Genomic DNA, 23,872 nt, shown 5'->3' on the forward strand with positions numbered 1-23,872 from the left:
ATTCTTACACCTGCTGAGGAACTGAGCAAAGATACCAGGCATGTAAAAGCACACTGGATGAGACAGAAGTTTTAGGAAGATAATAAACTGGGATATATACTTCTGTTTCAATGCTTAACCTCATAAACATGTACGTACCTTGTGCCTTTCCTGTTAAGCCAAGCACCCACTAGGCATAGCTCCCTCGGTAAAGGAATACACCCAGATAGATGCTTCTTAAACCAACACAGATGTGTTTACAGCTGTACACTTGACATATAGTTTAAGAGTTATGAACAAAGTATATAATTCCTACCTGTAACATGGAGACTGATGTGCACTAAGGAGGGAGAGGAAAGCATCTTTTAAAATATCTTCACATGCAAAAGTGCATTTAGTGAAAATGAAGGAACAAGAGGCAGAGAGGAATACCCATAATTCAAATCTGTGGTTTGAACCACAGTTCCATAGCAGTTTTGGGGAACTTTCCCATAGGATCAGAAAGAATTTAGCTATTCAACTCAATGCTGATGTACCCTTTGTAAAACTCTGGAATGGCCTGGCTTTCTGCTTTACCCTAAGGCACCTGCTGTCCAATTCAGTGAATCTATTCACACACACAAAAGCATCAAGAAAGATTTCCTGTGGATTTACAATTCTGCAGGAAGAATCTCTGATATTGCAACAACAGCTGCCAAGTAAGACTGTCATGCCACTGTGAGATATGGCAGTTCACATCAGTTCACATTTGTACCCTCCTGAAGCAGGCTATACTACTGCAACACCTTTCAGCAATGAGTGATGTCTCTACTGATTATAGAGACACACAGCATGGGCTTGTATGTTTGGTCCAGCTGTATTATACAGAAGACTGAACTTGGAAGTACCTGTATGGTATTTCATAATTTAATATAAAGTTATTAATCAAACTTTAATTCAGGAAGACATGTTTAACTACTACATACAGTAACTATGGATTATCTCATGTCCAATACAATATTTGTATTCTTAATAAAAAGAATGTTCTCAAATTCACTGCAAGGCTCCATGTGACTGAGGAAAGATGCATTCATCCAACTATGAAGTTGGAAATTTTTTCACAAACCAGGTATTTCTACAGCACTTGTTGAAGTGGTAAGCTCAATGGTCTCATTTTATCGAGGTGACCCAGGAATGTCCTGAATACCCCCCTCCTACCATCCTCCCCCTTTTAGGGATTTGAGAATTTGAAAAGGACAGTGCATATAGGTAAGGTCACTTATGGGAAGGCAAAGTCTGTAGGTGCAGGAATGTACTCCCTTCATGTTTAGTCACTTGTGTGGCTCAGGTCTACAGACACCAACAGAGCTACTGGCAGATTCTTCCCCTGGCACAACCAAAGCTGACACATTCCAGAATCCACTCAATCTTTCCCCCCTGTTTTTACCTTCATGGTAGATCAGGGCATTTACCCAGTAGCACCTGGTGAAGATAAATATTTGCCATTTTTATACCAAATTTATACAATGTATTTGATCTATCCCTTCCCCCCCAAAATCTCATAGGAATAAACTTAATGTAAATATACACACTCTCAATCAATCGTGAGTACTTGAAGAAAGGAACACCACCCCACATTGCAGTATCTTTTGTTATTAAAAAAAGCCAAGAGGAAACCCTTGGTAAGAGTGGAGCATATTAATTATGACAAGACATCATGACATACCAGCTGAGATGTAAAGGCCGCTAATAACACTTTTTGTAGTAATTAGTGCAAGATAGTTATATCAAATAAACAAATATTTGATGGTTGACTTCAGTGATAAAACAACTCACTTGACTACATTTACATATAAATACACATAAATAAAAACCTATGTAATTTAGGTTTGTAGTTAACAAAAATATGGTCTGTAATTGTATCTAGCTGGATCAAAGCTCTTCCTCTAATGATACTCTGATATATGGGGTATGACAAGCATAACCATACAATTCTCAATTTAGTAAATTACTACTCTATAAAACAGAACCATGAAAACAGCTCTTACATTTTAATGTAAAGTATAAAATTGTGTATTTACATTTACATACACTTTACTGAACTACATGGGGTAGCTCACAGTAAAAAAACATCCCTTTTTGAAAATCTTTCCAAAAATACATCAACTGCAGATATGATCAAAAGTTACTAAGTTAGCAGCTGACATAATATCTGTAGTAAAAATATATTTTAAGAAAATACCTGAAAAAAATCTAAACACCAATAAACATTTAAAAACTACTTTTGAAGTAAAAATTGTAGCAAAAACCAGAATAAGCTAGCTAGAATAACAGGAACTATTGCATACTGCTCTTTAAGAGCCATGTAGCGACTTAGAACACAAGCAGCAGATGTGGTAGGAGTTGCAGTGTAACAAAGTGGAAATTGGAGGAAAATAGGAAACCAGTTATCAAACTTCTCTCCTTTATTACCATTATACTGGGAGAAGTGTAAGAAAAGACAAGAGACTCTCACTGTCTCTCTCTGAGCATATCCTCCATGAAAGACTAAAAAAAAAATTGGCAAAAGGAACCAAATTTTGGTTTTTGTTTTTGAGCCTTGGACAAGCTCAAAACCATTTACCATATGTACTTACAGTTCAATGGACAATAAATTGATTACACTACAAGTTGCAGGTTAACTTTAAGAGTTAACACTATTTTGCAATATGAAGTGCTTTTTTAAAATATATATCTATATGATATATAGATATTTATAAAATACACGTGCAGATTTGATAGAACAAACTGTGGAAACAGCTTTCTTGAGTCTTTTCCTCCCACTAACAGATCCTTCTCTCCTGCACAAGGAGTTTCAGGATTCAACAAGGATTTCCACAATGTGATCAAGCTCATTAAGATCAGATTTACAATTAGAGCTAGAAGTTGTAGTTGTTGGAGAAGAAAACGTTTCAAGTCCATCACAGTGTCCCATTTTTGAGTTGCTCATCATGCCTGTTAGCATAGTATCAAGATCATAGTAAGAATTGTCAACTTCTGAAAAGAGATCTTCAACAGAATTAGGACTTTTATTCTCCAGTGTTTCAAATATTTGATCTAATGATTTTTGAAAGCTTCCTTTATTTTCTTGAGGGTTCTCCATTTCCCACACATTGCTCTGCAGGTTTCTCGGAGCTTGCACTGAAGAGGCTGTTGACATAGTTTCTGAACTATCTTGTGCTTGGTCACTCTCAAAGTCTTTATTGAAAGTACTATAGTCTGGAACAAGCTTTCCCTCAGCTTGTTCCCTAGATGAACGACAGAGGATATCTGTTGAAACAAGACGATCCAGGGAAGCCTGCCCTGTACTTTGTGTGTTAACCATCTGCCAAGTCCCATCTTGAGTCATTTCCTCTTGGATCTGCCGTACCGTGTTCGCTATAAGTACTGAACGACAAAGGTTTGGTTCAACCAGCATGTGGCACAGCTGAAGTTTAACCAAGGACATATCTAAAAGTGACTGCCGCTGAAGATTATATGAAGGAATAGCCTTAATACCAGCCAGAGTTCCTTCAATATCTTCTTCGCCATCAAAACATTTTCTTTTTAATCCTCGCACAAACATTGTGTCCTGTTAAAAAAAAACATAAAAATTCTTGTACAACCCTACAGCTCAAGAGGAAGGTGGAAAAAAAAGACTAAAAAAATGAAACCGAAAACTTTAAACACCAACTTATTTTAAGAGAGGAACATCAGAATTGTCATACCAGGTTATAGCATGGCCAGTCTGGTACAACACGGGTCAGGAACATATGGACTGGCTCCCAAAGATGGCACTTGGGAACCAGGGGTGAGCAGGTCCACGAGTCCTGGCATTGGAGAGAGGCAGGGGCTCCCAGCTCCTGGCTCCCATTAAGCTCCATACTTGATGGAAGTCAGGAGCCACTGCTTTGTACTGAAGCAAACATCTCAACAGCTGTACTTCACCTACTGGAGAGGCAGTTTCTCCTCACTCCTCCTGAGTTTCTGCTAGCATACTCAATCTCTAGTTTTGGAAATAAAAATACAACCTGGCACAATATTTGACCCCTCCAGAACATCAACATGTCTAACAGAGTAACATGAAAAAACCACTATGGGCAGCATACTTGAAAAGGTTAGCTTATTTTGGCTATAGGGAGAAAAAGATGTACATCTGCTCCATACAACTTAAGACATCCAACTGAAGTGCCTAACGCAATCTTTCCAGTTCCTTTGCTCAGATGAGTAACAGAACTGTGTGATTCTAATACAAACTGTGCAAGTCCAATAAGTAGTCATACTCTGTATGGGCTTCTGTACTTTTTTCCCAGTTGAAAGCAAGTTTTCCATATTCCCAGTTTAGTTTCACCAGCTAAAAATAAGTGGGGTGCATCCAGGCTTCTTATTTGCATCTATAAATCACTCGCTGAATTTTCCAATGTATGCCTTTCAAGTACTTGGCCTTTTCTCTTCTGAATTGCTCTAATTTTGACAACAGAACACAGTGCAAATATTGCAGCTGATATCTTGAAATACTTCTGTTTTTTTTAATTTAGTGGGTGTCACTTCTTTTAGTCTTACAAAAATCAGGCTGCAAATTAAAGCTAGTACCTGTTCTTTGAATTTCTGTACCTTTGTTATGCCCCTTCCAAGTCTTCTGTCCTTAGAATACCTGTTTGCCCAGCATCTGGGGACTTTCTTTAGGATAGTAACCTAAACGAAACTATGTTTTTCAACTAAAAGCTGATAAATACAAAATACTATCACTGTGTCTTTCCATATAATTTTCCATTTCCCTTGGTAAGCCCCAACTTCTACCTTGCTTTTCTGGTTGCTACAGAATGTTCCATATATTTTAAGAGCTCTCTCAGCTTTTTCAGAGTCACTAAAAATCCATCGAAGTGCAACATTGTTCCTTTCAAAATACATTACACACTTATCTTCTCTGAAAACCTGGAGATAGCACAGCAGCTAGATAAACACTTGGTCTGACTCTGTACAACACTTCTTACACTGCTGAATACATCTATGAATTAACTTTTTTTTATTTGCCAATTCTTTGTAAAGACTGCACAAAAGGTACAAAGCTCTTTGGAAATTGTAAGGCAGAGATTATAATATAGAACATACTAACTTAGTCTTACGGTAATTTTTCATAGACTTCTTAAAAACTATCCATGGATTACCAATATATTAAAAGGCTTGGAAGCTTCTTTGAAAATTTTCTCCAGTAACCTGACATACTGTCAAACAGCCCGAATTTCTGCTCGATTGTGCCTTCTGTGGCACATCAACAGAAAAACTGAACTCGGCAGAAAACTTGACTAGGGTGTGTAGAAGCAGAGGAAAAAAACATTCATGGATTCTTAAAGATAAACCTTCCACAGCTTTTACTGGAGTTTTTGTTAATCCTGATGTCCAGTTCTTTGTCCCCATGCTCCTGAGACTACACAGAATACTAGATTACAGTTTGATTTAAGGAAAAAATGACCAACCAGTAATTGTGTTTGGTGCAGTCCTTCCTCTTCTCCCATGCTACTGAGCAAGAGTCCATACAGCAACACTTAGGGCATCACCTGCCAAGTACGGGGAAGCAAGATGTCAGCCAAGTTCAGGAGATGCACAACAAAATCGTTTCCCATTTCAGAAAATTATACACCTCTATAATTTGTCAGTTGCTTCAGTATCTGTATCCTCTACCACACCACTGCAAACTTGAATAGTACTATTAAACCCAGTTTACAGCTAGAGCACAAAGGTGATTTGCCCAACACATAAAATCTCTGGCAGGAGAAGAAAACTGCCAGTTTAAGTCCAAGTTCTAGGCTATTATTACCCAACCTTTGGACCAGCCTCTCCCATATCCTTACACCTTTGCCATTGAAAGAACAAACAAAATCATTAGTGACCATCTGAAAAATTGCACACAAAAGCATACTGAAAGCAAGCCCTCATTACTTTTAACACAAGACCATAATTTTCACCTTCAATGTACAAAACCATGTATCTCTGTGTCATCTACAGAAAAAGAGTAAGCAGGCACAAACAGAAAACTGAAACATAGAAAAACTAGAGAAATCTCCTTTACTAGCTCAGAAACTTTATGACTAACATTTGTTTTGCAAGATTACAATAATGAAAGCAATAACAGTAATTAAATCACTCTAATTATAAAGGCTAAGTTTTAAAAACACATTTAAGGCAAAGTAAGATTTGATATACTTAAATACAACTACTAAACACAGGCAAGAATTCCTTTAATTCCTGAAACAAACAAAAGTGCTCCATTTCAACAGGCTACAAAAAACTTGCATGATAAAATATGTAAACAATTCAGATACTTTTCTAGACATGTCTGCACAGTGCAAGACAGTTCAGTGTCTGCAACTGAAGCACATACTTAGAAAAGAAACATATAAAAAGGATGCATCCATTTTTGTTTTCTACTGTGGCTAGTCATGAAAAATTTTTGAAGAGTGCTTGCTTTCAAAATTAGGGTGGAAGGAGATGACTTACACAGGACTTAAAGAGAGGGTGGAGGCAGAAAACATGTTGCTCACAGGAAGCTGCACACTTGCTAAAATACCACAACCTAAAACCCACCTTGAACACTCTATAAAGCCAAAGTCTCTTTACTGGATCCATAAATATTTAGCCTGTCATGTAGTGGAAACTGTATTTCAGTTAATTCATAATCTCATTCTCTTTTACAGAATGAGCTCACATCAACCTTCAAGACAGGGTTATGAGGCATATGAACTACAATTCCAGTGAGACACCACAATATCAAACCAATTAAGTATTTGTTTCTCTCAAACACCTTGAGATGCTATTAAAGTTCAGAAGTTCTTATTCCCTGAGATTCAAAACAATCTATAAATAAAGAGCCATCTATTCCAGAGCCTGCATATGGTAACTACGTGAATTCCTTTCTTGCTATTAGATGTGCTTTTAGTTTAGGGTAGTTGGCAAAGACATAAATGTTTCAGAAGTCCAATCAAACAAAATTCCACAACTACAAGTAAGATGATGCAGTCACAAGAACAACAAATTAAAATATTTCCTGGTGCTGTTTTGGCTGGCAACCTAGAGGCAGAGGTTTTAGCTATCTGTCTCCCACAAGATCAGGCTGATACAGGTGATGAGAAGTCAATTTTTTGTTAAAAAAGCTGTTATCACATCCAGTCTGTTATCTATTAACATACTTAAGAAGAAAACAGGTTTCCTATACAATATAATAATGTGCAAGATCTGCTGCATGGGACTTCAGGTTCTTTCCTGGATCAATAAACAAATCATTAGCATAAACTTCAAAGCATATGCCCATCACAACAATTATTTCCTCAGATTCTACTAACTGGCATACAAGTGTGTGTTAGAACGCAAGTTCTCAGTAAAAAGAAAATATTAACCTCATAGCCATTTATCAGATGCAATCAAAACTTTGCAAATAAACAACCTTCCCCAGCCTTCCCTGCACTACCTCCAACAAGCATCATCAAGAGAACACTAAATTAAAACCTAATTAGTTCAAAGTATGTTTCTCTATTGATTTACATATTAACATACTAAAAAATGAATCTGCTAGTGTGCAAAACCTCTCAGTACACAACAGCAAGACTGATGGCGCTGTTTTAGAAACAAGGTGTTCAGTATTACCTTTATAAATTCAAGCAGCATCTGTCTGTCCAAGAAGCAATATCCAGACTAGCTATATAATCTCCCTTCTTATACTGCTGAGTGTCAAGGGCACAAACTTAGTGTGCTAAAGTTAACTGCTGTTTGAAATAGCTGTACAAAGAATGCTGTCAAGAAGACACTATCTATCGTAGCACAATACAGTATGCAAAAAAAAGGTTTATGTGAGCTTGGGTGGTCTAGGGTTTTTTGTTTGTTTGTTTTGTTTTTTTGTTTGTTTTGTTTTTTCTTTTCACTAATGTAGCACAGTATTATGCAATTCCTTAAAAGTCTTCCTTTTGGGATTGACAAATATCCAGTCTGCTTTAAAAATAAGGTGCTTGAAATTTGATCCAATTCTTACTAGAGCATCAACTTACACATTCCAGAATCCAGCTCAGTTCAGATTCATGTAACAATATGCTGCCAAAAATATACTTAAGGGGAAACATCACTTCTTTAGAGTTAGGATAACAGAGAAAACAGGAGATTTCAGAACTCAATCTTTAGGAGAAAGCAGACAAGAACTAGTCAGGCCAGTGCTGGAGGTCCACTGAAGCCAGGTGGTTTTTCCTTCTTGTACAGCCATGAGAATAGTGATGATGGTTAGCATGGGAAGGCACTGACCCTCAGCTCTACCACTCTAAACCCATCCCCGGTCCAAAATTATCCTTTACAACAACTGTGGGAAGAAATAAGAGCTATATGTAACATTGGCAAGATGTAAAGCCAGGTACTCTTCTTCAGGCATGCATGCATGCATTGGTTTTGAGTTGTAAGGTGGAATGCAGACACACCAGAACGCTGCTGGACCAACCACTGCTATTCGAACCGGAACAAAGGCACCTATAAAGCACTGTCTGGTACACTCGCCGAGAGAAGGGGTCTGGCAGGCGACTCTCCAGGACGCGAGGGCTTCGGGAATGGGAACCAACTCCCGCTAAAGGCAGGCTGAGGAGCAGGGCAGCCTCAGGCCCAGGGCAGGGGTGAAGACAGAGGAGCAGAAGGCTCGTGGAAAGGCAGACGCCGGAGCAGCTGAGCGGCGGGGGAAGGCGTGACCGGCGGGCGCGGCCGGGGCGGGGAGCGAACCCAGCGTAGGCAGGCTGGGGAGGGAGGAAAGGAGGGAGCCCGGCGGGGGCCGAGGTGGGGGTGAGACGCGATGCGGGAACCGGGGGAGGTCCCCAAGCACGGCACGCCGGCGGTGGGTGCTGCAGCGCTGGATGGGAGCTTGGGGGCGGAGAAGCGAGGGATGAGAGAGTACGCGGCTACGGAAAAGACTGAGAGGAGGAGCTGGGCGCCCGGCGCCGACGGGGAAATGTGCCTCCTGAACCCGCCAAGACCGGCCCCCCGCACCGCGAACGGCCCCAGGCAGCAGTTGCTCCTCGTCCCGCGCTCCCGGCAAACGGCCCGCCGCCATTTTGAATCCGCTCCCTCCTCCGCGGGCTCTGCCGACACCGGCTGCCCCCCCGCCCGCCCGGGCGCCACGCGGAGCCCCAGGGGAAGGCGGGCGAGCCCGGGACCTCACGCCGCGCCGCGCCCGACCAAGCCCAGCCCAGCCCAACCCGGGTCGACTTACCTCCTCCCCGCTGTTGCCGTCGCCGCCTGCCAGCGGAGAATCCCCCACTCTCCCCTCACCGACCGCTCCGCGCTTAAGGGAGGGGGCGGGACTAACCGTACAGAGCGGCCCCGCCTTCCTCCGCCCGCCATCTTATTGTCAGGGCCCACAAAGGAACTCACTTCCTCCCCGCCTCCCCGCCCCGCCCCTCCTGTAGAGCAGCGGCGGCCGCTATTGGCTGTCACCAGACCACGCAGAAGCCGCTCGCCGCTGTGATTGGCGATGCGGTTGCCATGGCGCCTGGGCTCTCCCGCCCCAAGGCACCGCCCCCGGGAGGCTGCGGGGTTGCCATGGCGCCCGAGCCCTTCCCCTCAGCCCTGAGAGGCTGCCGAGATGCGGAGGCGGGGGTGAGGCGGGGCCTTGATTTCAAACGGCGGGCAAAGCCCCACGGCGCGTTTGGGCTCCCGGCCACCGGCTCCAGCGGGAACAGGTTCAGACCTGGCTCCGCTGCTGCCTGCGAGGCTCTCAGGGAGCCTCAAGGCGGGGGGGGGGCCCTCCTACCCCGAGGTCGCGCCGCGCCGCGCAGCCTCCCCCGCAGGGCCCAGCCGCTCTCTGCTGTCGGCAGCCGCTTCCTTCAGGGCCCGGGAGCCCCCGGCGCCACCCGCTGCCGGCCCGCCCTAGCAGCCGCTTCCCACCCTCGCCCCCCCGGCGCTGCCGCCCCGCGGGGGGTGCCAGGCCCCATGACTCCATTAGCAAGGCCTCTGGCATTTCCTGTTTGGGCCTGGCCTCCCAGCCACAGGCCGCGGAGTCAGAGGCCGGGGAAGCCGCTTCCTTGGGGTGGAGGGGAGGGAAGGAGTGAAGCTTCCCTCCCCTCTCCTCGGGAAGCCTCTGTTCCAAAAAGCTCCAAGCGCCCTGCTGAGTGTAAAAAATACACCGACTAAAACCAAACCAAAAAACCCCAAAACTTTAAACGCTGCCATGACTCCCAACTCGCTGCTGCTGCACATCTGCAAGTACTTAGGCCGATGAAACGTTTCTCGTCGCTTTCCCGGTCTTGCAGCTACGTGCCGGCTGCCTCCAAAGCATCCAGAAGGAGGAGGGGGGGGAGCCGGGCTTGTCCTGGTTGCGGCTGCCGGGAGGGAGCCGCAGGGCCACAGCAGCTGCTGCCTCCATCCTGCGGCTTGGGCGAGGGGAGGATCTGCTGCGGGGAGGGGGAGAGAAAGAAAATAGAGAAAGGGTGGGCTAGGGAGCGGGGGGGGGGAGGGAAGGAATCAGCTGGGCTTGAGGCTGAGTTGGAAAGGCTGTAAACAACCGAGTTGTCGCTTGATAGGAGAAAGCAGTAGGAAGTAACGTTGCCATAGCATAGCAAGATGAGCCTCTGGGACAAGACTGGTTACCAAGTTCAGTATTTTCCCCGTTTTTATTTTATTTTTTTTTTTTTATTTTCCCATTCTTACACCGTGTTTATTACATCCGGGTGCAAAAATACAAGTAAAAATTTTGAAAGAAAAATGCTTCAAATAGATATTTTCGTCCTTAATTTAGCTTGATATTGGTGACTTACTGTTTTGTTTTAAAGAATTGAAATAGGTAATCCCACAATAAATCCTGCAATAACCTTTGAGCCTCTCTAGACTTATCTTTCGAGGCAGTGTGAGTGCTATTCCCCTGTTCCCTGCAGGATTGTTCTTTCTACTGATAGCATCATCTATAGGGTAAAGTACATTGGTCCTCTCTCCTTTTTTTTTTCTTTTCCTTTAGATACCATTAGAAGGTCTTGACATTTTTGTTTGTGGGGTCTTTTTTCCCCCTATAAATTCTCCAGTGAAATGAGAGGATGTCTGATGGCTTAAAAACCTGCATAATCTGTATTTCTGATTCAGCCACTGAAAGAAAAATACTGAAAGGTTCTAAGCACTGTCATATTTGAAATGCTGATGAATTATCAATGTTTCTTCAAGGTATTACAACATTTGATTGTTCTCAAGAAAAAACCTCTCACGTGTGAGAAACAAAACTTGAAAAGTCAAAATGGAAAAGTCTGGACAGACCTATGTAAAACGGTACAGCTGAAAGAATTTAACAGAAAGTAAACAAACTCAGGACTAAAATAGAGTAGTAGAGAATTTCATTGAATTGTAACCACAATGTGATAAAGAGAATAAAATTTTAGCTACATGCTGAAGTGTTTCATCCTCCTACTTGTTTCAGTAAATGACATTTTAACAACAGAGTTGAAAAGAAAGGTGAAAAACTGGTAATTTCCAAAACAGATATTTATATAATGAGAAAGCTGTCTCGGCCCATGAAACTTTTGCAGCTAAGACAATCTGCAAGTAAAAGCAGAACCGAGGGCTAACAAGTAGAAGGTCTAGAGACAAAGCACTGAGTGGAACTGGAAAGAAACGTCTGCAATGCAGCCTGGTGGGGGAAACTGAAATGAAGACAGTAACTGCATACAAAAGGAAAAAAAAAAAGGGGAGGGAGGGGGAGATTCAGTGGTCAGACATGGCAGGAGACCTTAAACGGGAAGGAGATTTAGAATCTGTACTCAAAGCTTCTAAACAATTGAGAGGCATTGTAGCCAGCGAGATCCTGCAGAGCAACCTGCTTGCTGATGCAATGACCAATATGGGTGATGGGGAAGAAAATGAAGCTCCCAGCCCAGCAAGGGTCTCCTGTGAAGATGGGCCGGTACTGGCACTTGGCAAAATCTTCAGTGAGTGGCAGTCCTGAGGGGATTTAAAAGCAGTGGGCAGTGGCAGCCTTTATAAAAGCCAAGGAGTGGTGAATGGGATCCTTTTATTTGTGAAAGCAGCAAGTACAGGGGTGGTTTACTAGGAGCAGGCATCGCTTCACCGCCTTCAGCTGCTCCAAGGTGCAGATCCATCCTTGGCACATGGTGGGGTTCTATTTGAGATGGAGCCCCTGCCTCAGAGTAGGAGAGCTGAGCCCCTTCCCTTGGCCGGGCAGGGGTTTGCTTGCTCTCCCCATGGATGAAGGATGGGTTTGGCTTCATCCCCATGAGAGCTGCATGTGCAGAGGGGCTGTGGCCACACAGCCTCCCCCATGGTGGAGCAGCAGCAGCTGTGGGAGCCACGCTGTCCTCCAGCTCTCCCCATCCCACAGCCTGCCCTCTCTCTTGGAAGCCCAGCCTGCCTCTTCCTCTGGCTGTGGCTGGTACCGGGTGGTGTGTGACCTGCGTGCCACGCTCCTTGGAAATCAGCCACCACTCGCTCCTTCCCAGCCCCCTTCCTTCCCTTCCCGAGCAAGGCTGTACTGGGCTGTGCTTGATGCCTCGGGAGCTTTGCTGCTCCATTCTCAGAGCTGCTCAGCCCCTGCTGAGCTGGCCAGGCTTTCACACATCGGCTGTGACAGGAAGGCTGCTGTAGGGTTGGACAGTGTTTATAAAACCACAGAAGTTAATTGGAACTCAGTGGCTGGGAGCAGGGCTGAAACTGTGGTGTTGTTGTGTTTGGTGTTTCTTTCTTTCTTTAAAAACCGACAATTTCCAGTTTATTTATGTAGCTTCATGCTGTGCAAAAGATCTCAGTCTGTGACATTTCCACACTACAAATGCTTATGATAGTGAATTTTAACAGTCTTAAAGGGATAGTGTATACAACCTTTATGTAGGTAAAGAATAAGAAACAGAAATACATGAAGAATGAAGGGGGCTTTTCTTGGTTTTGGTTTTTTTTTTTTTTTTTGGTAAGTGGATCCCTGCACTGGTATTTCTAGCCTGTGGAAAGGTCTCTTCAAGGGAGTGTTTCTGGGGCTGAGAGACACTGTGTCTTTTACTCGGTGTTTGTAGGAGGCTTAGTGCAGTGTTTCACAACCGGTGGCTTGTGAGCCCTCAGATAAAGAGGGTAGGAAAGTTAGTCAGAAGGTTGCTTAAGCTTTGAAACAAACAGTTTCAGCAAGATAGGATGCAGGCCTGTCTCAGTACCAATACTGAGCTGTCAGGGAAGCATTTTCCACTCTCTACTCCCATGTGGCTGCAGCGTTTTCAGCTGCTGGTCTGAGGGCCCAGGGGTGCCTGTACTTGCGCTGCGTGGTTCAGGGAGTGCGGCTGTGCAGAGACAGGAAAATGTGTGCTTGCACTGCTGGTGTTCGGAGCAAACCAGACATGAGTCAGCCCCGAACTGGAAGCCGTGAGCTGTTGTCAGGGCAGAGCTGTGCTCTGGTAGTGACTCTTAGTGAGAGACTCGTGTTGGCTCAAGCTCTGGGCTGTACCAGCGTGACTGTGTGAGGTTTGGAAGAGTTTTGGCTGTGATCCCGCTGGTTCAGAATGGGGACAGAGTTTGCTTGCCTCTGCCTGCTGAAGACAGTGTGGATTTGCTCTGAGTCTGTATTGTTTCTAATTACTGTTGGATTAAAGTGTTTAAGATACGTTTGTCTTTTTAATTTGGCTCCAGAGTAGGGCAGGAGGCCCACTCGTGCTGTTTCCTTTAAGCCCAACCTGGCAAATTCTGATTACCCCTGAGATAGGCAGCATTATGAAACACTCCTGAGTGCTTCTGCAGACAAGCACATTCCTGCAGCAGAGGCAGCCTAAAAAATCCAGGAGCAGATGGAAGAAAGGCTAAGGGGGGTAATTAAATGTGTCTGCTCCCTAAGAAGTAAGCCTGTTGTAGCGGTTCAGCAGGGCCCTGTAAGGCAGGTACAGGATACAACTTCATTGCGTGTGGTCTGCAGTCACAGGGCACTGAATTTAAGAGAAAATGTTTTTATACCATTACAGTGTGTTAATGTGTGGGCCACCAAAGGTGACTGGGAGTTCTGCAATGAGGGTAAGCTTCTCCTTCCCTGCTCTGTATTGCTCCACCTGTAGGAAGGGGCTGGACAAAGAACAGTGGGCATCTGGTGCTTGTTAACTAGCCAAAGTGTTCATAGTAAGTGAGCATTTGTGGGCTAACTGTAGCTTGGTATTCCATGATAGTGATCAAACTTGAGTGCCTAACAAACTGAGAATGGCATAATCAGAGTACTCATCACACCAACTAATCCACGCACCAGCTAATACGTGTCTGAATATGGCAACAGCTGGTGGGCTGTGTTGGCTCAGCTGGGTGCTTAATAGCAGTAGTAGACAGGGGATGGGAGGGAGGGTATGTGGCTGTCAGTACAAGAATGGCAAAACAAACCCATTCTTAGGAAGAAATCTGTCTGCCTGAGACCACCAGCCTGAGCTGTGGGTATCTGATTGATACACTAGGAGGCCAGGAGGATTAGAGGTGACTTGAAGTAAATTATAAGCAAAGAATGAGCTAAAAAGGACTTCACTGTCTAAGAAACACTGTGAGCTAAAATCAGCACTGCATTTATCCAAGTCAGCTAGTAACTTTATAGAACTGATAATGAATTGTTAAGAAGAGGTATTAATATGGTTTGACTGCAGGAAATAGAGTGGAGACAGAACACAGGAAAGCTGTTAGGCTGGTCCTAGCCTGCAAACTCTTCTGGCCTGCCTGGCTACAGTGGTTGTGTTGAAGTTTAAGGAGCCTTCACAGACAGCTGTGGAAGTTACTGACCATCAGTTTCCTCTTGAGGTGGAAAGGACCTGAAAGAAAGAGTGCTCTCATATTACAATATTTGTTTGTGCTCCTTAAACATCAGGGTATGACAAAATAAAAATAAGTATTTTCAGCCAGATTTACAGTTGCCAGCCAGTTCAGAGGCAGGTGAGAAATTCCAGCCATGAAACCACAAATAATGTTTAAGCACTGGCAGACAGGGCCAACAGCCAGTATGTGGCTTTCTGTTGGTAGTGGACATCTGTGGTAGGAACAAAGCCCAGATGACATAAAGTTAAGACTTCCAAAGCTTTACCTAGTGAGGTACTAAAAAACTGCCGTAGAAACCTCTAGTGACAAAGCACTATGCCTTGTACCAAACTGCAGAAGTCTCTGGATTATGCAGTAGCAGTCAGCAAAGATGGATTTTTGAAGAGCTAAATGTTGTTTGGAATTTTATTTTAAGGTTAATAAGCCCTCTTCTGGCTCATCATGGTAGTTCTGCTTTGTGTTTGTGGGGGACAAAATTGTTTGTTGTTGTAAAAGTGTTGCATTATAAAGGTTTTCTAATAACTAGAAGAACACACCTATTTCCTTCATAACAAGAATTTCCTCTTTAACACACATTTTGGACACTGGAACATTATGCTGTCTGGTGCTGCTTAAAATATGTGTTCCATATCTAAGCATAAACACCATAGGGTATGACAGTTGCTATAGCAACCAAGCATCTACTGTTAAATAGCACCCACAAGCTCAAAAAACATGTGCAGCCTGTCACTACACAAGGTATTCCTTTCTCTGCAGCAAGCAAAGTACCATATTTTCATCTTGGAAGTTAGTCTGTTTCTGATGAATGTGTTTGTGCTGTGCATGTGAAGATCTTTTTTCCCCCACCAGCTCTACCTTCTTTTGAAAACTGCAGATACTGTAAGAACAAAATAGCCTGAAGTGGTTGCAAGCTGAAGAAGTTAATGAATTATTCCTTTTCCATATATCCTTGAAGTGTGCTTCTCAGATCTTTTATGCTAGATTTGAGGCTTGCACCTTTACTGTTCTTTGTCTTTTGATATTACAGTGTTTAACTCAAGAAACCAGCCTGTTGTAAGGCACTGTGCTGTTTCTAGAAGCTGTGTCCCTGAAAATTACAATACCAGTGGGAAGCTTATTCTCTGCAGTAGTGGCAAACTGGAGAGTTATAATTCAAAAGCACAGTTAAAGCTAAGAGAACTTTCAAGGATATGTATGTCACTTAATTATTTCTAATTTTGCCTTAAAGTTGTGAAGTATTTGGACCATAAATACCAGGGGAAAAAAGAAAAATAAGAACTGCTTATGCAGTAACTTAACTCTAGTGGTTAAGACTCCAGTAATGAGGTGTTGACAGCATGAGTGAAATGTGATTTTTCTTAGACCCATCATTAATAATGAAGAGAATAAAATTAAGAATCAATTGTGATGGTTATAGAAGTTAATGCATTATCTTCAAGTAAAAATGACCCTCTCTACTCCTTGGAAGAGCCCACAATGACTGTGATGGTTTTTTGGTTTGTTGGATTCTTTACAAATTTTATTTTAGAATCTGGTAATTAATAGGTTAAACCAGAAAATGTACTGGATCCACACATTATTGCTGATGTTGATCCAGTGGTTACATATCTGAATTACACAGTGCCTAAGAAAAACAAATATCATAAATTATAGTTCGAACAGCAGTCTTTATAGTTTAATGAGAGTATCAAAAAAATAGAATAAGAAGTAGGTAAACTAAGGTGTGAAAAGGCACATTGAAAAATGTGATTTTTTTTTTTTAACCCTTTTTTCCTAAGAGAATGATTGCTAATGTCTGTCTGCCTTATCTAGTTAAAAGGTTAACCCAATTAGAAGCCTGAGTATGAGCACAGATAACAGGCTGTGCGTTAGTCCTGGTCTCTGCTCCAGTCCTGTGTCTTGATAGGAACAACACCTCTAACTCTTGTAGCAATAAAGGGATGTTAGTTAGCTCATGTCTGCTGGTGCTCTGTCAGTACCCAGTGCTTTCCCAGCAATCATTTCAATGTGTCTAATGTTAACAGGATAATACATCTTTAATTGACCTTGCTTAATCTGACTAATGAGTAGCATCAAATACCAATAGACTTGGGATAAAGTCTCCAGAGCTGCAGTGGACAGTGGTGCAGGACAACGTGGAGAGTGGCTTGCTGAAGCAAGAGGACAAGGTGAGGATCCTCAAAGAGTGATTTAGAATTTGCTGGGTGTTTAGATCCCCCAGGGGCTGGCTCAGCTGCGTGCCTTAGATGGTATTTTTACCTTCTGTCACTTAAATCTTCACCAGGGAATCATGGAAAGTTCCATCTCCATTTTTTACTGTGCGATGCAAGGGAATTGCCTCTCTTTTCCTCCACGATTTCTCTTACTTTCTTTTTTTTTTGGTTGGTTTTGTTTGTTTGTTTGTTTTTCTTTCCTCTAGTTTTTCTTCCTCTTTGTAGCCACCATTTGAAAAAGGTTGCTTGTTTCTGCTGTAGCTGGATAAAAAGTATAACCCAACCTTGTGTCTGCCTCAACAGTATGGTAAGTATGAGCTCACACACACATCCCCATCTGTACGGACTGTTTTACCTAGCAGGAGCAAGAAGTTTGACAAAATCAGGCTGCAAAGTTAAAGAGAATTTTTTTTTTTCCTGCTGTGGAGTCCACCATGACCCGCAGGAGAAATAGGGTAGAGTCTGGTGCCCTCTTGTGACTGACTTAAACTCCTGGAGGAACAATTCCGTGATTTAAAAACGGTCAGGGCTTGAATTACACTGGAAAACACAAAAAATGTTATCAAAAACGAAAGTTAATAGTACAGACAAGGAGAATTAACCTCTCAGAGTCATTTTTTGAAATGAAGCTTTGCTGCGTGGTTCAGAATTGAGGCAGTAGACTCACAACCCATATGACTGATATGTTGAATATGTCAATGATATGTAGCTTACCTAAAAGCTTTTCTTTATGCTGGTAAATTAGCTGTGGTACTGAAGCACAGACAAGTCAGGTTTATACATTAGTATTGCTTCACATCATAGAAGAATATGTCCAAGCTACATTTCTACAAAGAGATTTTTCTTCAAATTCTTGAGGTTTGATGTCATTATGACCTGAAACTATGGGCTGTTAAAAAAAAAAATAAAAAAATTCTCATTTTGTTTTCCACTGCTTAAAGGGAAGGAGGGCAGGTATCACAGCTTTGATTTAACTTCATGTTGATTTATTTGTAATAGTATTCAGTATCTCTGGAGAAAAAATACTGGTTTCTGGGATTTTTCCTTGTACAGTGTTATTTCTCATCTTGGAATCTGACTGAGAAATGGTTCTAGTATCTGAAGCTGAATGGTAAGAAAACAAAAAGACAAATATCTAATATAATGTCAAGCTTCCTTCCTCTCTTGTGGGAGGGGAACATTTCTGGTCAGAAGAGTCTGTCTGTCTGCATCTGCTTCATGCTCCCATGTATAAAGGAAGTTCCTCATTCATCCCTTTTGCTTGTTTCTGATAGAAATCTCAGATCTACACTGTCAAGGCAGCAAAAATCAAGTCATGTTCTCGAGTTCCCTTGTTATTTAATGTACATTCTTCTTCCCTTTTATGGGTTGCTGCATCCAGTCTTGAATTTAGTTTGAGCCTTGTGCATTTGTTATCTTCATGACACAGCAATTACTGCAAGTCCTGCAGGGAAGTGCTCAATTCCATTGAGAGTTATCGACTGTCCATTTCCATAAGCCTTATTTTAGGGAAGTTTTGAACAAAAGAATTAGAGGTAGACTGGCTGGATTTTTTAAAAATACCTTATCAAATGTTCTTTATCCAACATATCCAACAGTGTTGTTACCTATAAATGACAAATATCCAAAAATAGAAACTACTTGTAGTGAGTAGTGTTTAAGACAGGCAAAAAAACCAACCCTAAATTTATCAAATAAGTAAGTATTTGTGCTGCTGCCTCACACATATACGGCTCACACTGTCAGAGATATATTCACAAAACCTGATGCTAAGGAAGTGTTTCCCAACTCATGAAAATAGTGCCAGGAAGGAAGAGCTTGAGAGGCAGTGTCCACATGAACAGATCTCAAAGCACAAAGAATTTTAGAGATTATTGGTGGTGGCCTATCATGCATGGAAGTTGCAAGAGCAAATGCTATTGGTATTACTGATTCTTTTCAGCCCTGTACCCAAAGACATACTGTGAGCCTTGTGAGCACTTGGCCCTGAGTGTTTCCAGTCTGGAAGACAAGTCTGGTTTGGTATTAGTCTTACCTTTTGGAGGAAACAAAACGTCTCCAAACACCAAAGTATCCCAGTGAGAAAAAATCCCAGTGAAGTCCCCAAGATTCTGCTGCCCCTGTTACCATTAGAAGACCCAAAGTTACAATGTAATCTGGTGGGTTTTTTGTTTTGGTTTGGTTTTTTAAATTTTTTTTTTTCCGTTGGTGCCCGCGCACAAATAGAAGTAAATAAAGTGCTTTGAATCTGCCCCTGGAAGTGCTGACCCAATAGAATTTGTTCTCTTGTACTTTATATCTTCCTCCACGCTGCTTACTGCTCCCTTGCAGTAAACTGAATATGCATCCAACACACCTGCTCACTCTTTCTAGTACATCCTGCAAGGGGTTTTTATTTTAAACTGAAAAGACAGACAATGCTCAAGGGAAGAAGTGTCACATTTTACAGATGGGGAACTGTGATACAGACTGCTGCATTTCTAAGTAGCTCTCTGAACATGCAGGTATTTGCATACTTGTTCAGAACATCTGCAGCTGTAGGTTTACAAGGCTTTTCAGGATTTTGTTTATTGTACAGCACCCTTTCCCCACGGTATCTCTCTTCTCTTTGATTCTTCACCTCCCTCAAGAAAATGTTTCAAGATGGATCTTTGAAGATACAGGGGATGTTCATGATCGTGGGCTGAAATGTCTGGGCCCTGTCACAGGCTGAGGCTGCCAAACAGGATGGATCATTTCATGGTGTACTGAGAAGGCGTATTTTGGGGTTGCTCTTGCAGACCATATTCATGTGATGTTCTGTGAAACTCTTACCACATAGTTTATCATCTCTTCTCAGCAGATTTTTCTGTCTGTCTGCAAGGCTGTTTTTTTCTTTTTATCTCTGATAATTTCTTACCGATGGAGTAAGAGAGCAAACCTCTAGATTTTAATAATGATCTGGATTACAGTGGTGAGACATAGCGAGCTTGGAGTCTTACTCTGTCTTAACAGTTGTTCATGATGGCAGCAACTAACGTCTCGTAACAGGATCTTAGTATTTGGGAGAGCAGATTTCTCTTTTTATGGTTCACACCGCTTTCACTTGAAGATCTCGCGTCCTGAGATCCCGCTGCATCCCTGGTGCAAACAGAGGATGGGAAGCGCCCTCTCCTGTGCGAAGCTTTGTTGTGCAGGAGAAAGCGGGTGTTCTGAGGGATGCAGCCCCCGCTATGAAGCAGGGTAGAAGAGATGGAGAGGGCTGGTAGCTGTCCTCATGTCCAGACATTCGTTGCCGAGGACATTCTGGGACGTCCACATTTAGGGATGCTAAATGTGGCTTCCCTGCATAGCAAAGAGGTTTAAAACATGTTTGCATCTCTCTGATGCAATCCACCCCAACACTTACTTGCTACACTTAGTTCATGCTGGTTTAAAAATAAGACGGATATTCCAACCTGTGGGACAACTTTGGTGTCATTTCACTATATAGAGGATGTTCCAAAAAGACCTGGCCTGGTGGAAGACAACACGATCATGAAGAAAAGTTGTTAGGTTGTTGATATTTTTGAAAGCCTGGCTCTGAATTATGTTTCATCACTCAACAGAAATTCAGCGTGGGGTTATATGATAGCAGGGACTAAATCAGACCAGCTACTGGGTCACCAAATGCAGATGCATTGTCATGCTTGGAGAGTCTGAGTTAATTCATATCTGGATTTGCTTTTTCATATAACTGTCCTCTTGAAGTGAAATCTAAATTGACATGAAAGCATTTCGTAGACAGGAATGGAGTTTCATAAGTGAGTCACCCCAAATGATGACTTTAAAAATGCAGTATTTAGAAATATCTTGATCTTGATGAATAAACAAACAAATTGGATATATTGTCTGAAAAAAAACCTAGTTTGGCCAGCTCTAGTTCACAGACAGAAATTATTCACTTCATGCTTCTCAATTGTACTTAAAATAATGAGCAATCTACTTATCTCCCAGGTACATTATGAAAGTCTGAGACACATGTAAAAATAAAATGTTTTATTTATTAAGCAGACTGCCTTTCTTTAAATCAAGTTACTTTAGTTATCCCTGAGTAAATACTGAATACAAAAGAGACTGAACTTTTCATATCTTCCTGTTACACTAGTGAGTGATTTACCCAGGGCCATACATGTGGAAATGTGGCCATCTAAAGATCAAACTGGGAAGCATAGCCCAGGTCTGGTTCTGTACTCACTCCAAGTTGTTTTACAGCTTAAGCAGAACTGAGGAAATCAGGGGACAGAGCTAAATAGCTGGGCTGAGAATTGCACACATGATGTAGTAGGTGAACCTTTCTTCACAGCACAAATTGGTCCCTCCAGGCTCATTGTCACTGTCCCTGCAGGAGGAAGGAATGGAAAGATCCACACAATCAATCCTTCAGTTCTGCTCTGTCCTGAGTAGTGTCCTTTGCTCTGTCTCTGACAAATGTCCCAGTGCTGAGATCCGTCCTTTGTCTGCATGAGACAGTGAGGTACTGTGTGACAAAACAGATCCCATGCTTCAGTTCAACACCTGAGAAACAGTTTATCAGATAGGATAGTTTAACAATGTAGAAACTGCATTTCTTGATGTCCTCTTGATGTAAAGCTGCTTTTCCTTTTTGTCCAAAAGTCAGGATTTGCAGTTTTCCCATGCAGATATATTACATGGTACCTGGCCCCTAATCCTTTCAGTAATTTTTCACCGAATATTTTGGTTTCAAAAGGAAATCATCTATGTCATATTCAAAGTTAGACCAGGGCTTTATCACCTCTACTGTTTTTACTTCAGAGTGCATCTGAACAAAGACCTCTGAGGACTTTCATTAAAAGAGGATGTATAATGATGTAGTAATTTAGAGCAGCATGTGAATTAAACAAGGTGAAAGAATTAGAGATGTTGCATCAGACTCTTATAATCCCTGTCACCTGCACCATCAGCATTGGGTTTCAATATTGGTTGCTCTAAAGATACGTTTTATCAGAGGAAAAAACACCAGAGAGATTTCGAATTTGTCAAGGTGAATATCTAATTTGCATCCATTTCAATCATTTCAGAAGTCTCTAATTTCTTCTAAATTCACTGCTATTATATGTCAGTTTTACATTTAGATTATGAAAATCCTGAGGTTGGGGCAGTTTGCATTTGTGTCTTCAGAAACTAATCACCAATGCTCTGGCCGGCTGGTCTGTTATGATAAATGCCTGCTGCTGGTTTTTTTTTTTAGTAAAAAAAAGTTCAATTTTCAACAAAATTACAGGTATTCAGCACTCTGCAAATCTCTCCTTGATGCCTTACAGGTTGATGTCTAGCATGCATATGAAAACTCAAAGCCACATTTTTTTTACTTAACATCACAACAGAATATTTTTAAGAAAAAATCTCCTGTTCAATTCAGGATTATGTGAACTTCTTTTGAAGATAGAAACATTTCATAGGTAGATGCTAAGGAAGTAATTAAATAATACAAAAATTAAATACGTCACAAATACAGTAACTCAAGGAAATGCCAGTTTGGCACAATGCTTCTTTGCAAATCTGTGTAAGAATAAAAAATAAGATGCAGAAATACCTATGACAATTTTAAAACATTAGCAGGTTTTGTATTTACATTAACAGTAGCTAATGTTAGTTCAATTCAGAAATGTGGACATTAATAACTGTTTAAAAGCATTACTGTAATACAGCATTACAGATGAAACAGGATGTTGTGGAACACTCCACAAGTGCATACTTGAATAAATGTTGAAACTGATTTATGAACTTTGTCTGCTTTACTTTGCTCACAGAAAAATGTGAAGAAGCTGTTTAGTGAAATCTTGCCAGATTTGTGTTGTTACTGTATATTAATAACTGGTTTGAAGGCACAGCGGACTACCATCAGTACTTTATTCTTAGTAAAGTGGCAGCAGCATCAACAAAATCTGCCCCAGCTTTGTCTCATGTGCATGAGCAGCATGTCTGAGGGGGTTCCCAGCGATGGGGAGAAGGGACAGCAGTCTCCACGCTGCCAACTTTTCCTTGTCTGTGAGGCATTTACCTCTTGTAAAGAGTATACACACTAAAAGCTGGATGAGAAACAAAAGGGAAGTGTTAATTTAGTCAGAAATGAAACACAAGTTCAACAAAGGTTCAGAGATGACATAAAACCAGACATAAAAATGGTACCACTCAGAAATGTATATTTTTTTATATAAATTTCAGGGCATTCTACATTTAACTCCCAAACAAGTAGATTTTACTAACTGTAATTACTAATGTCAAACATTGGGATTGTAATTTTTAAGAATTTCAGGATAGGGCAGGATCTTGACTAATATGAAGTACTGTTGGTCTGTGTTATCAGGCCACTGTTTTGCCCTCTAAATCTCAGTGTGCAAGGTAGATAAAGCTGCATTCTGAAGTATTAGGAACATTTTCAAGGCACTCGTTGAAAGACTTCCTCATTTTTAATATTTTCCACTGTTTAACCACAAACGTTAACAGAGTATGCGGATGAGAACCTGAACATGTTCCTGCACCTGAACCTCAAGAATTAAAATTTTCAACTGAAACAAGGGGCCCTATACTGTTCTCCTCAGCAGGGATTTTCATCGTCCATCTCAGAAGATAAAACTTGTTCTGAATTCATATGAGGAAAAAAAATCGTCCACAAAAGTAAGCTCTCATGATCTGAATTTGAGTAAAAGTAAATTACTTTGTTTTTTCCACTTGTCCTTAGCAAAGCAATATTTTCACCAGTGATACTGGTGGACAAACTATTGTAGGAGACAAACAAAAATAAGAAGTGTAGCTCCTGTAGCATCCTCAAGGAGTTACAGACATCAGCATGTAAATACTTTTGTGCTGCAACCTGCAGGTAGCGTTGGGAACTTCTTATTTGTGTCAGCAGGTAACTG

General features: G+C 41.9%; 1 protein-coding gene across 2 annotated transcripts; it reads right to left on the minus strand.

The window, feature by feature from the left end:
- Positions 1–1,601: 1,601 nt before the first annotated feature.
- On the minus strand, positions 1,602–9,299 carry CDCA4 (cell division cycle associated 4). 2 transcript variants are annotated; one of them, XM_030452632.1, is made up of 3 exons: positions 9,212–9,299; positions 5,454–5,534; positions 1,602–3,568 (listed from the first exon to the last, which is right to left on the minus strand). In XM_030452632.1, exons 2-3 carry the CDS (start codon positions 5,490–5,492, stop codon positions 2,813–2,815), a joined length of 795 nt encoding a protein of 264 aa, XP_030308492.1. In that variant the 5' UTR covers positions 5,493–5,534; positions 9,212–9,299; the 3' UTR covers positions 1,602–2,812. The 2 variants fall into 2 exon arrangements, with proteins under 2 accessions (XP_030308492.1, XP_008499286.1); XM_008501064.2 differs by lacking the exon at positions 9,212–9,299 and having other exon boundaries at positions 5,454–5,536.
- Positions 9,300–23,872: the final 14,573 nt, after the last annotated feature.

This window comes from Calypte anna, chromosome 5A (assembly GCF_003957555.1).
Source record: "Calypte anna isolate BGI_N300 chromosome 5A, bCalAnn1_v1.p, whole genome shotgun sequence".
Taxonomy (NCBI): Eukaryota; Metazoa; Chordata; class Aves; order Apodiformes; family Trochilidae; genus Calypte; species Calypte anna.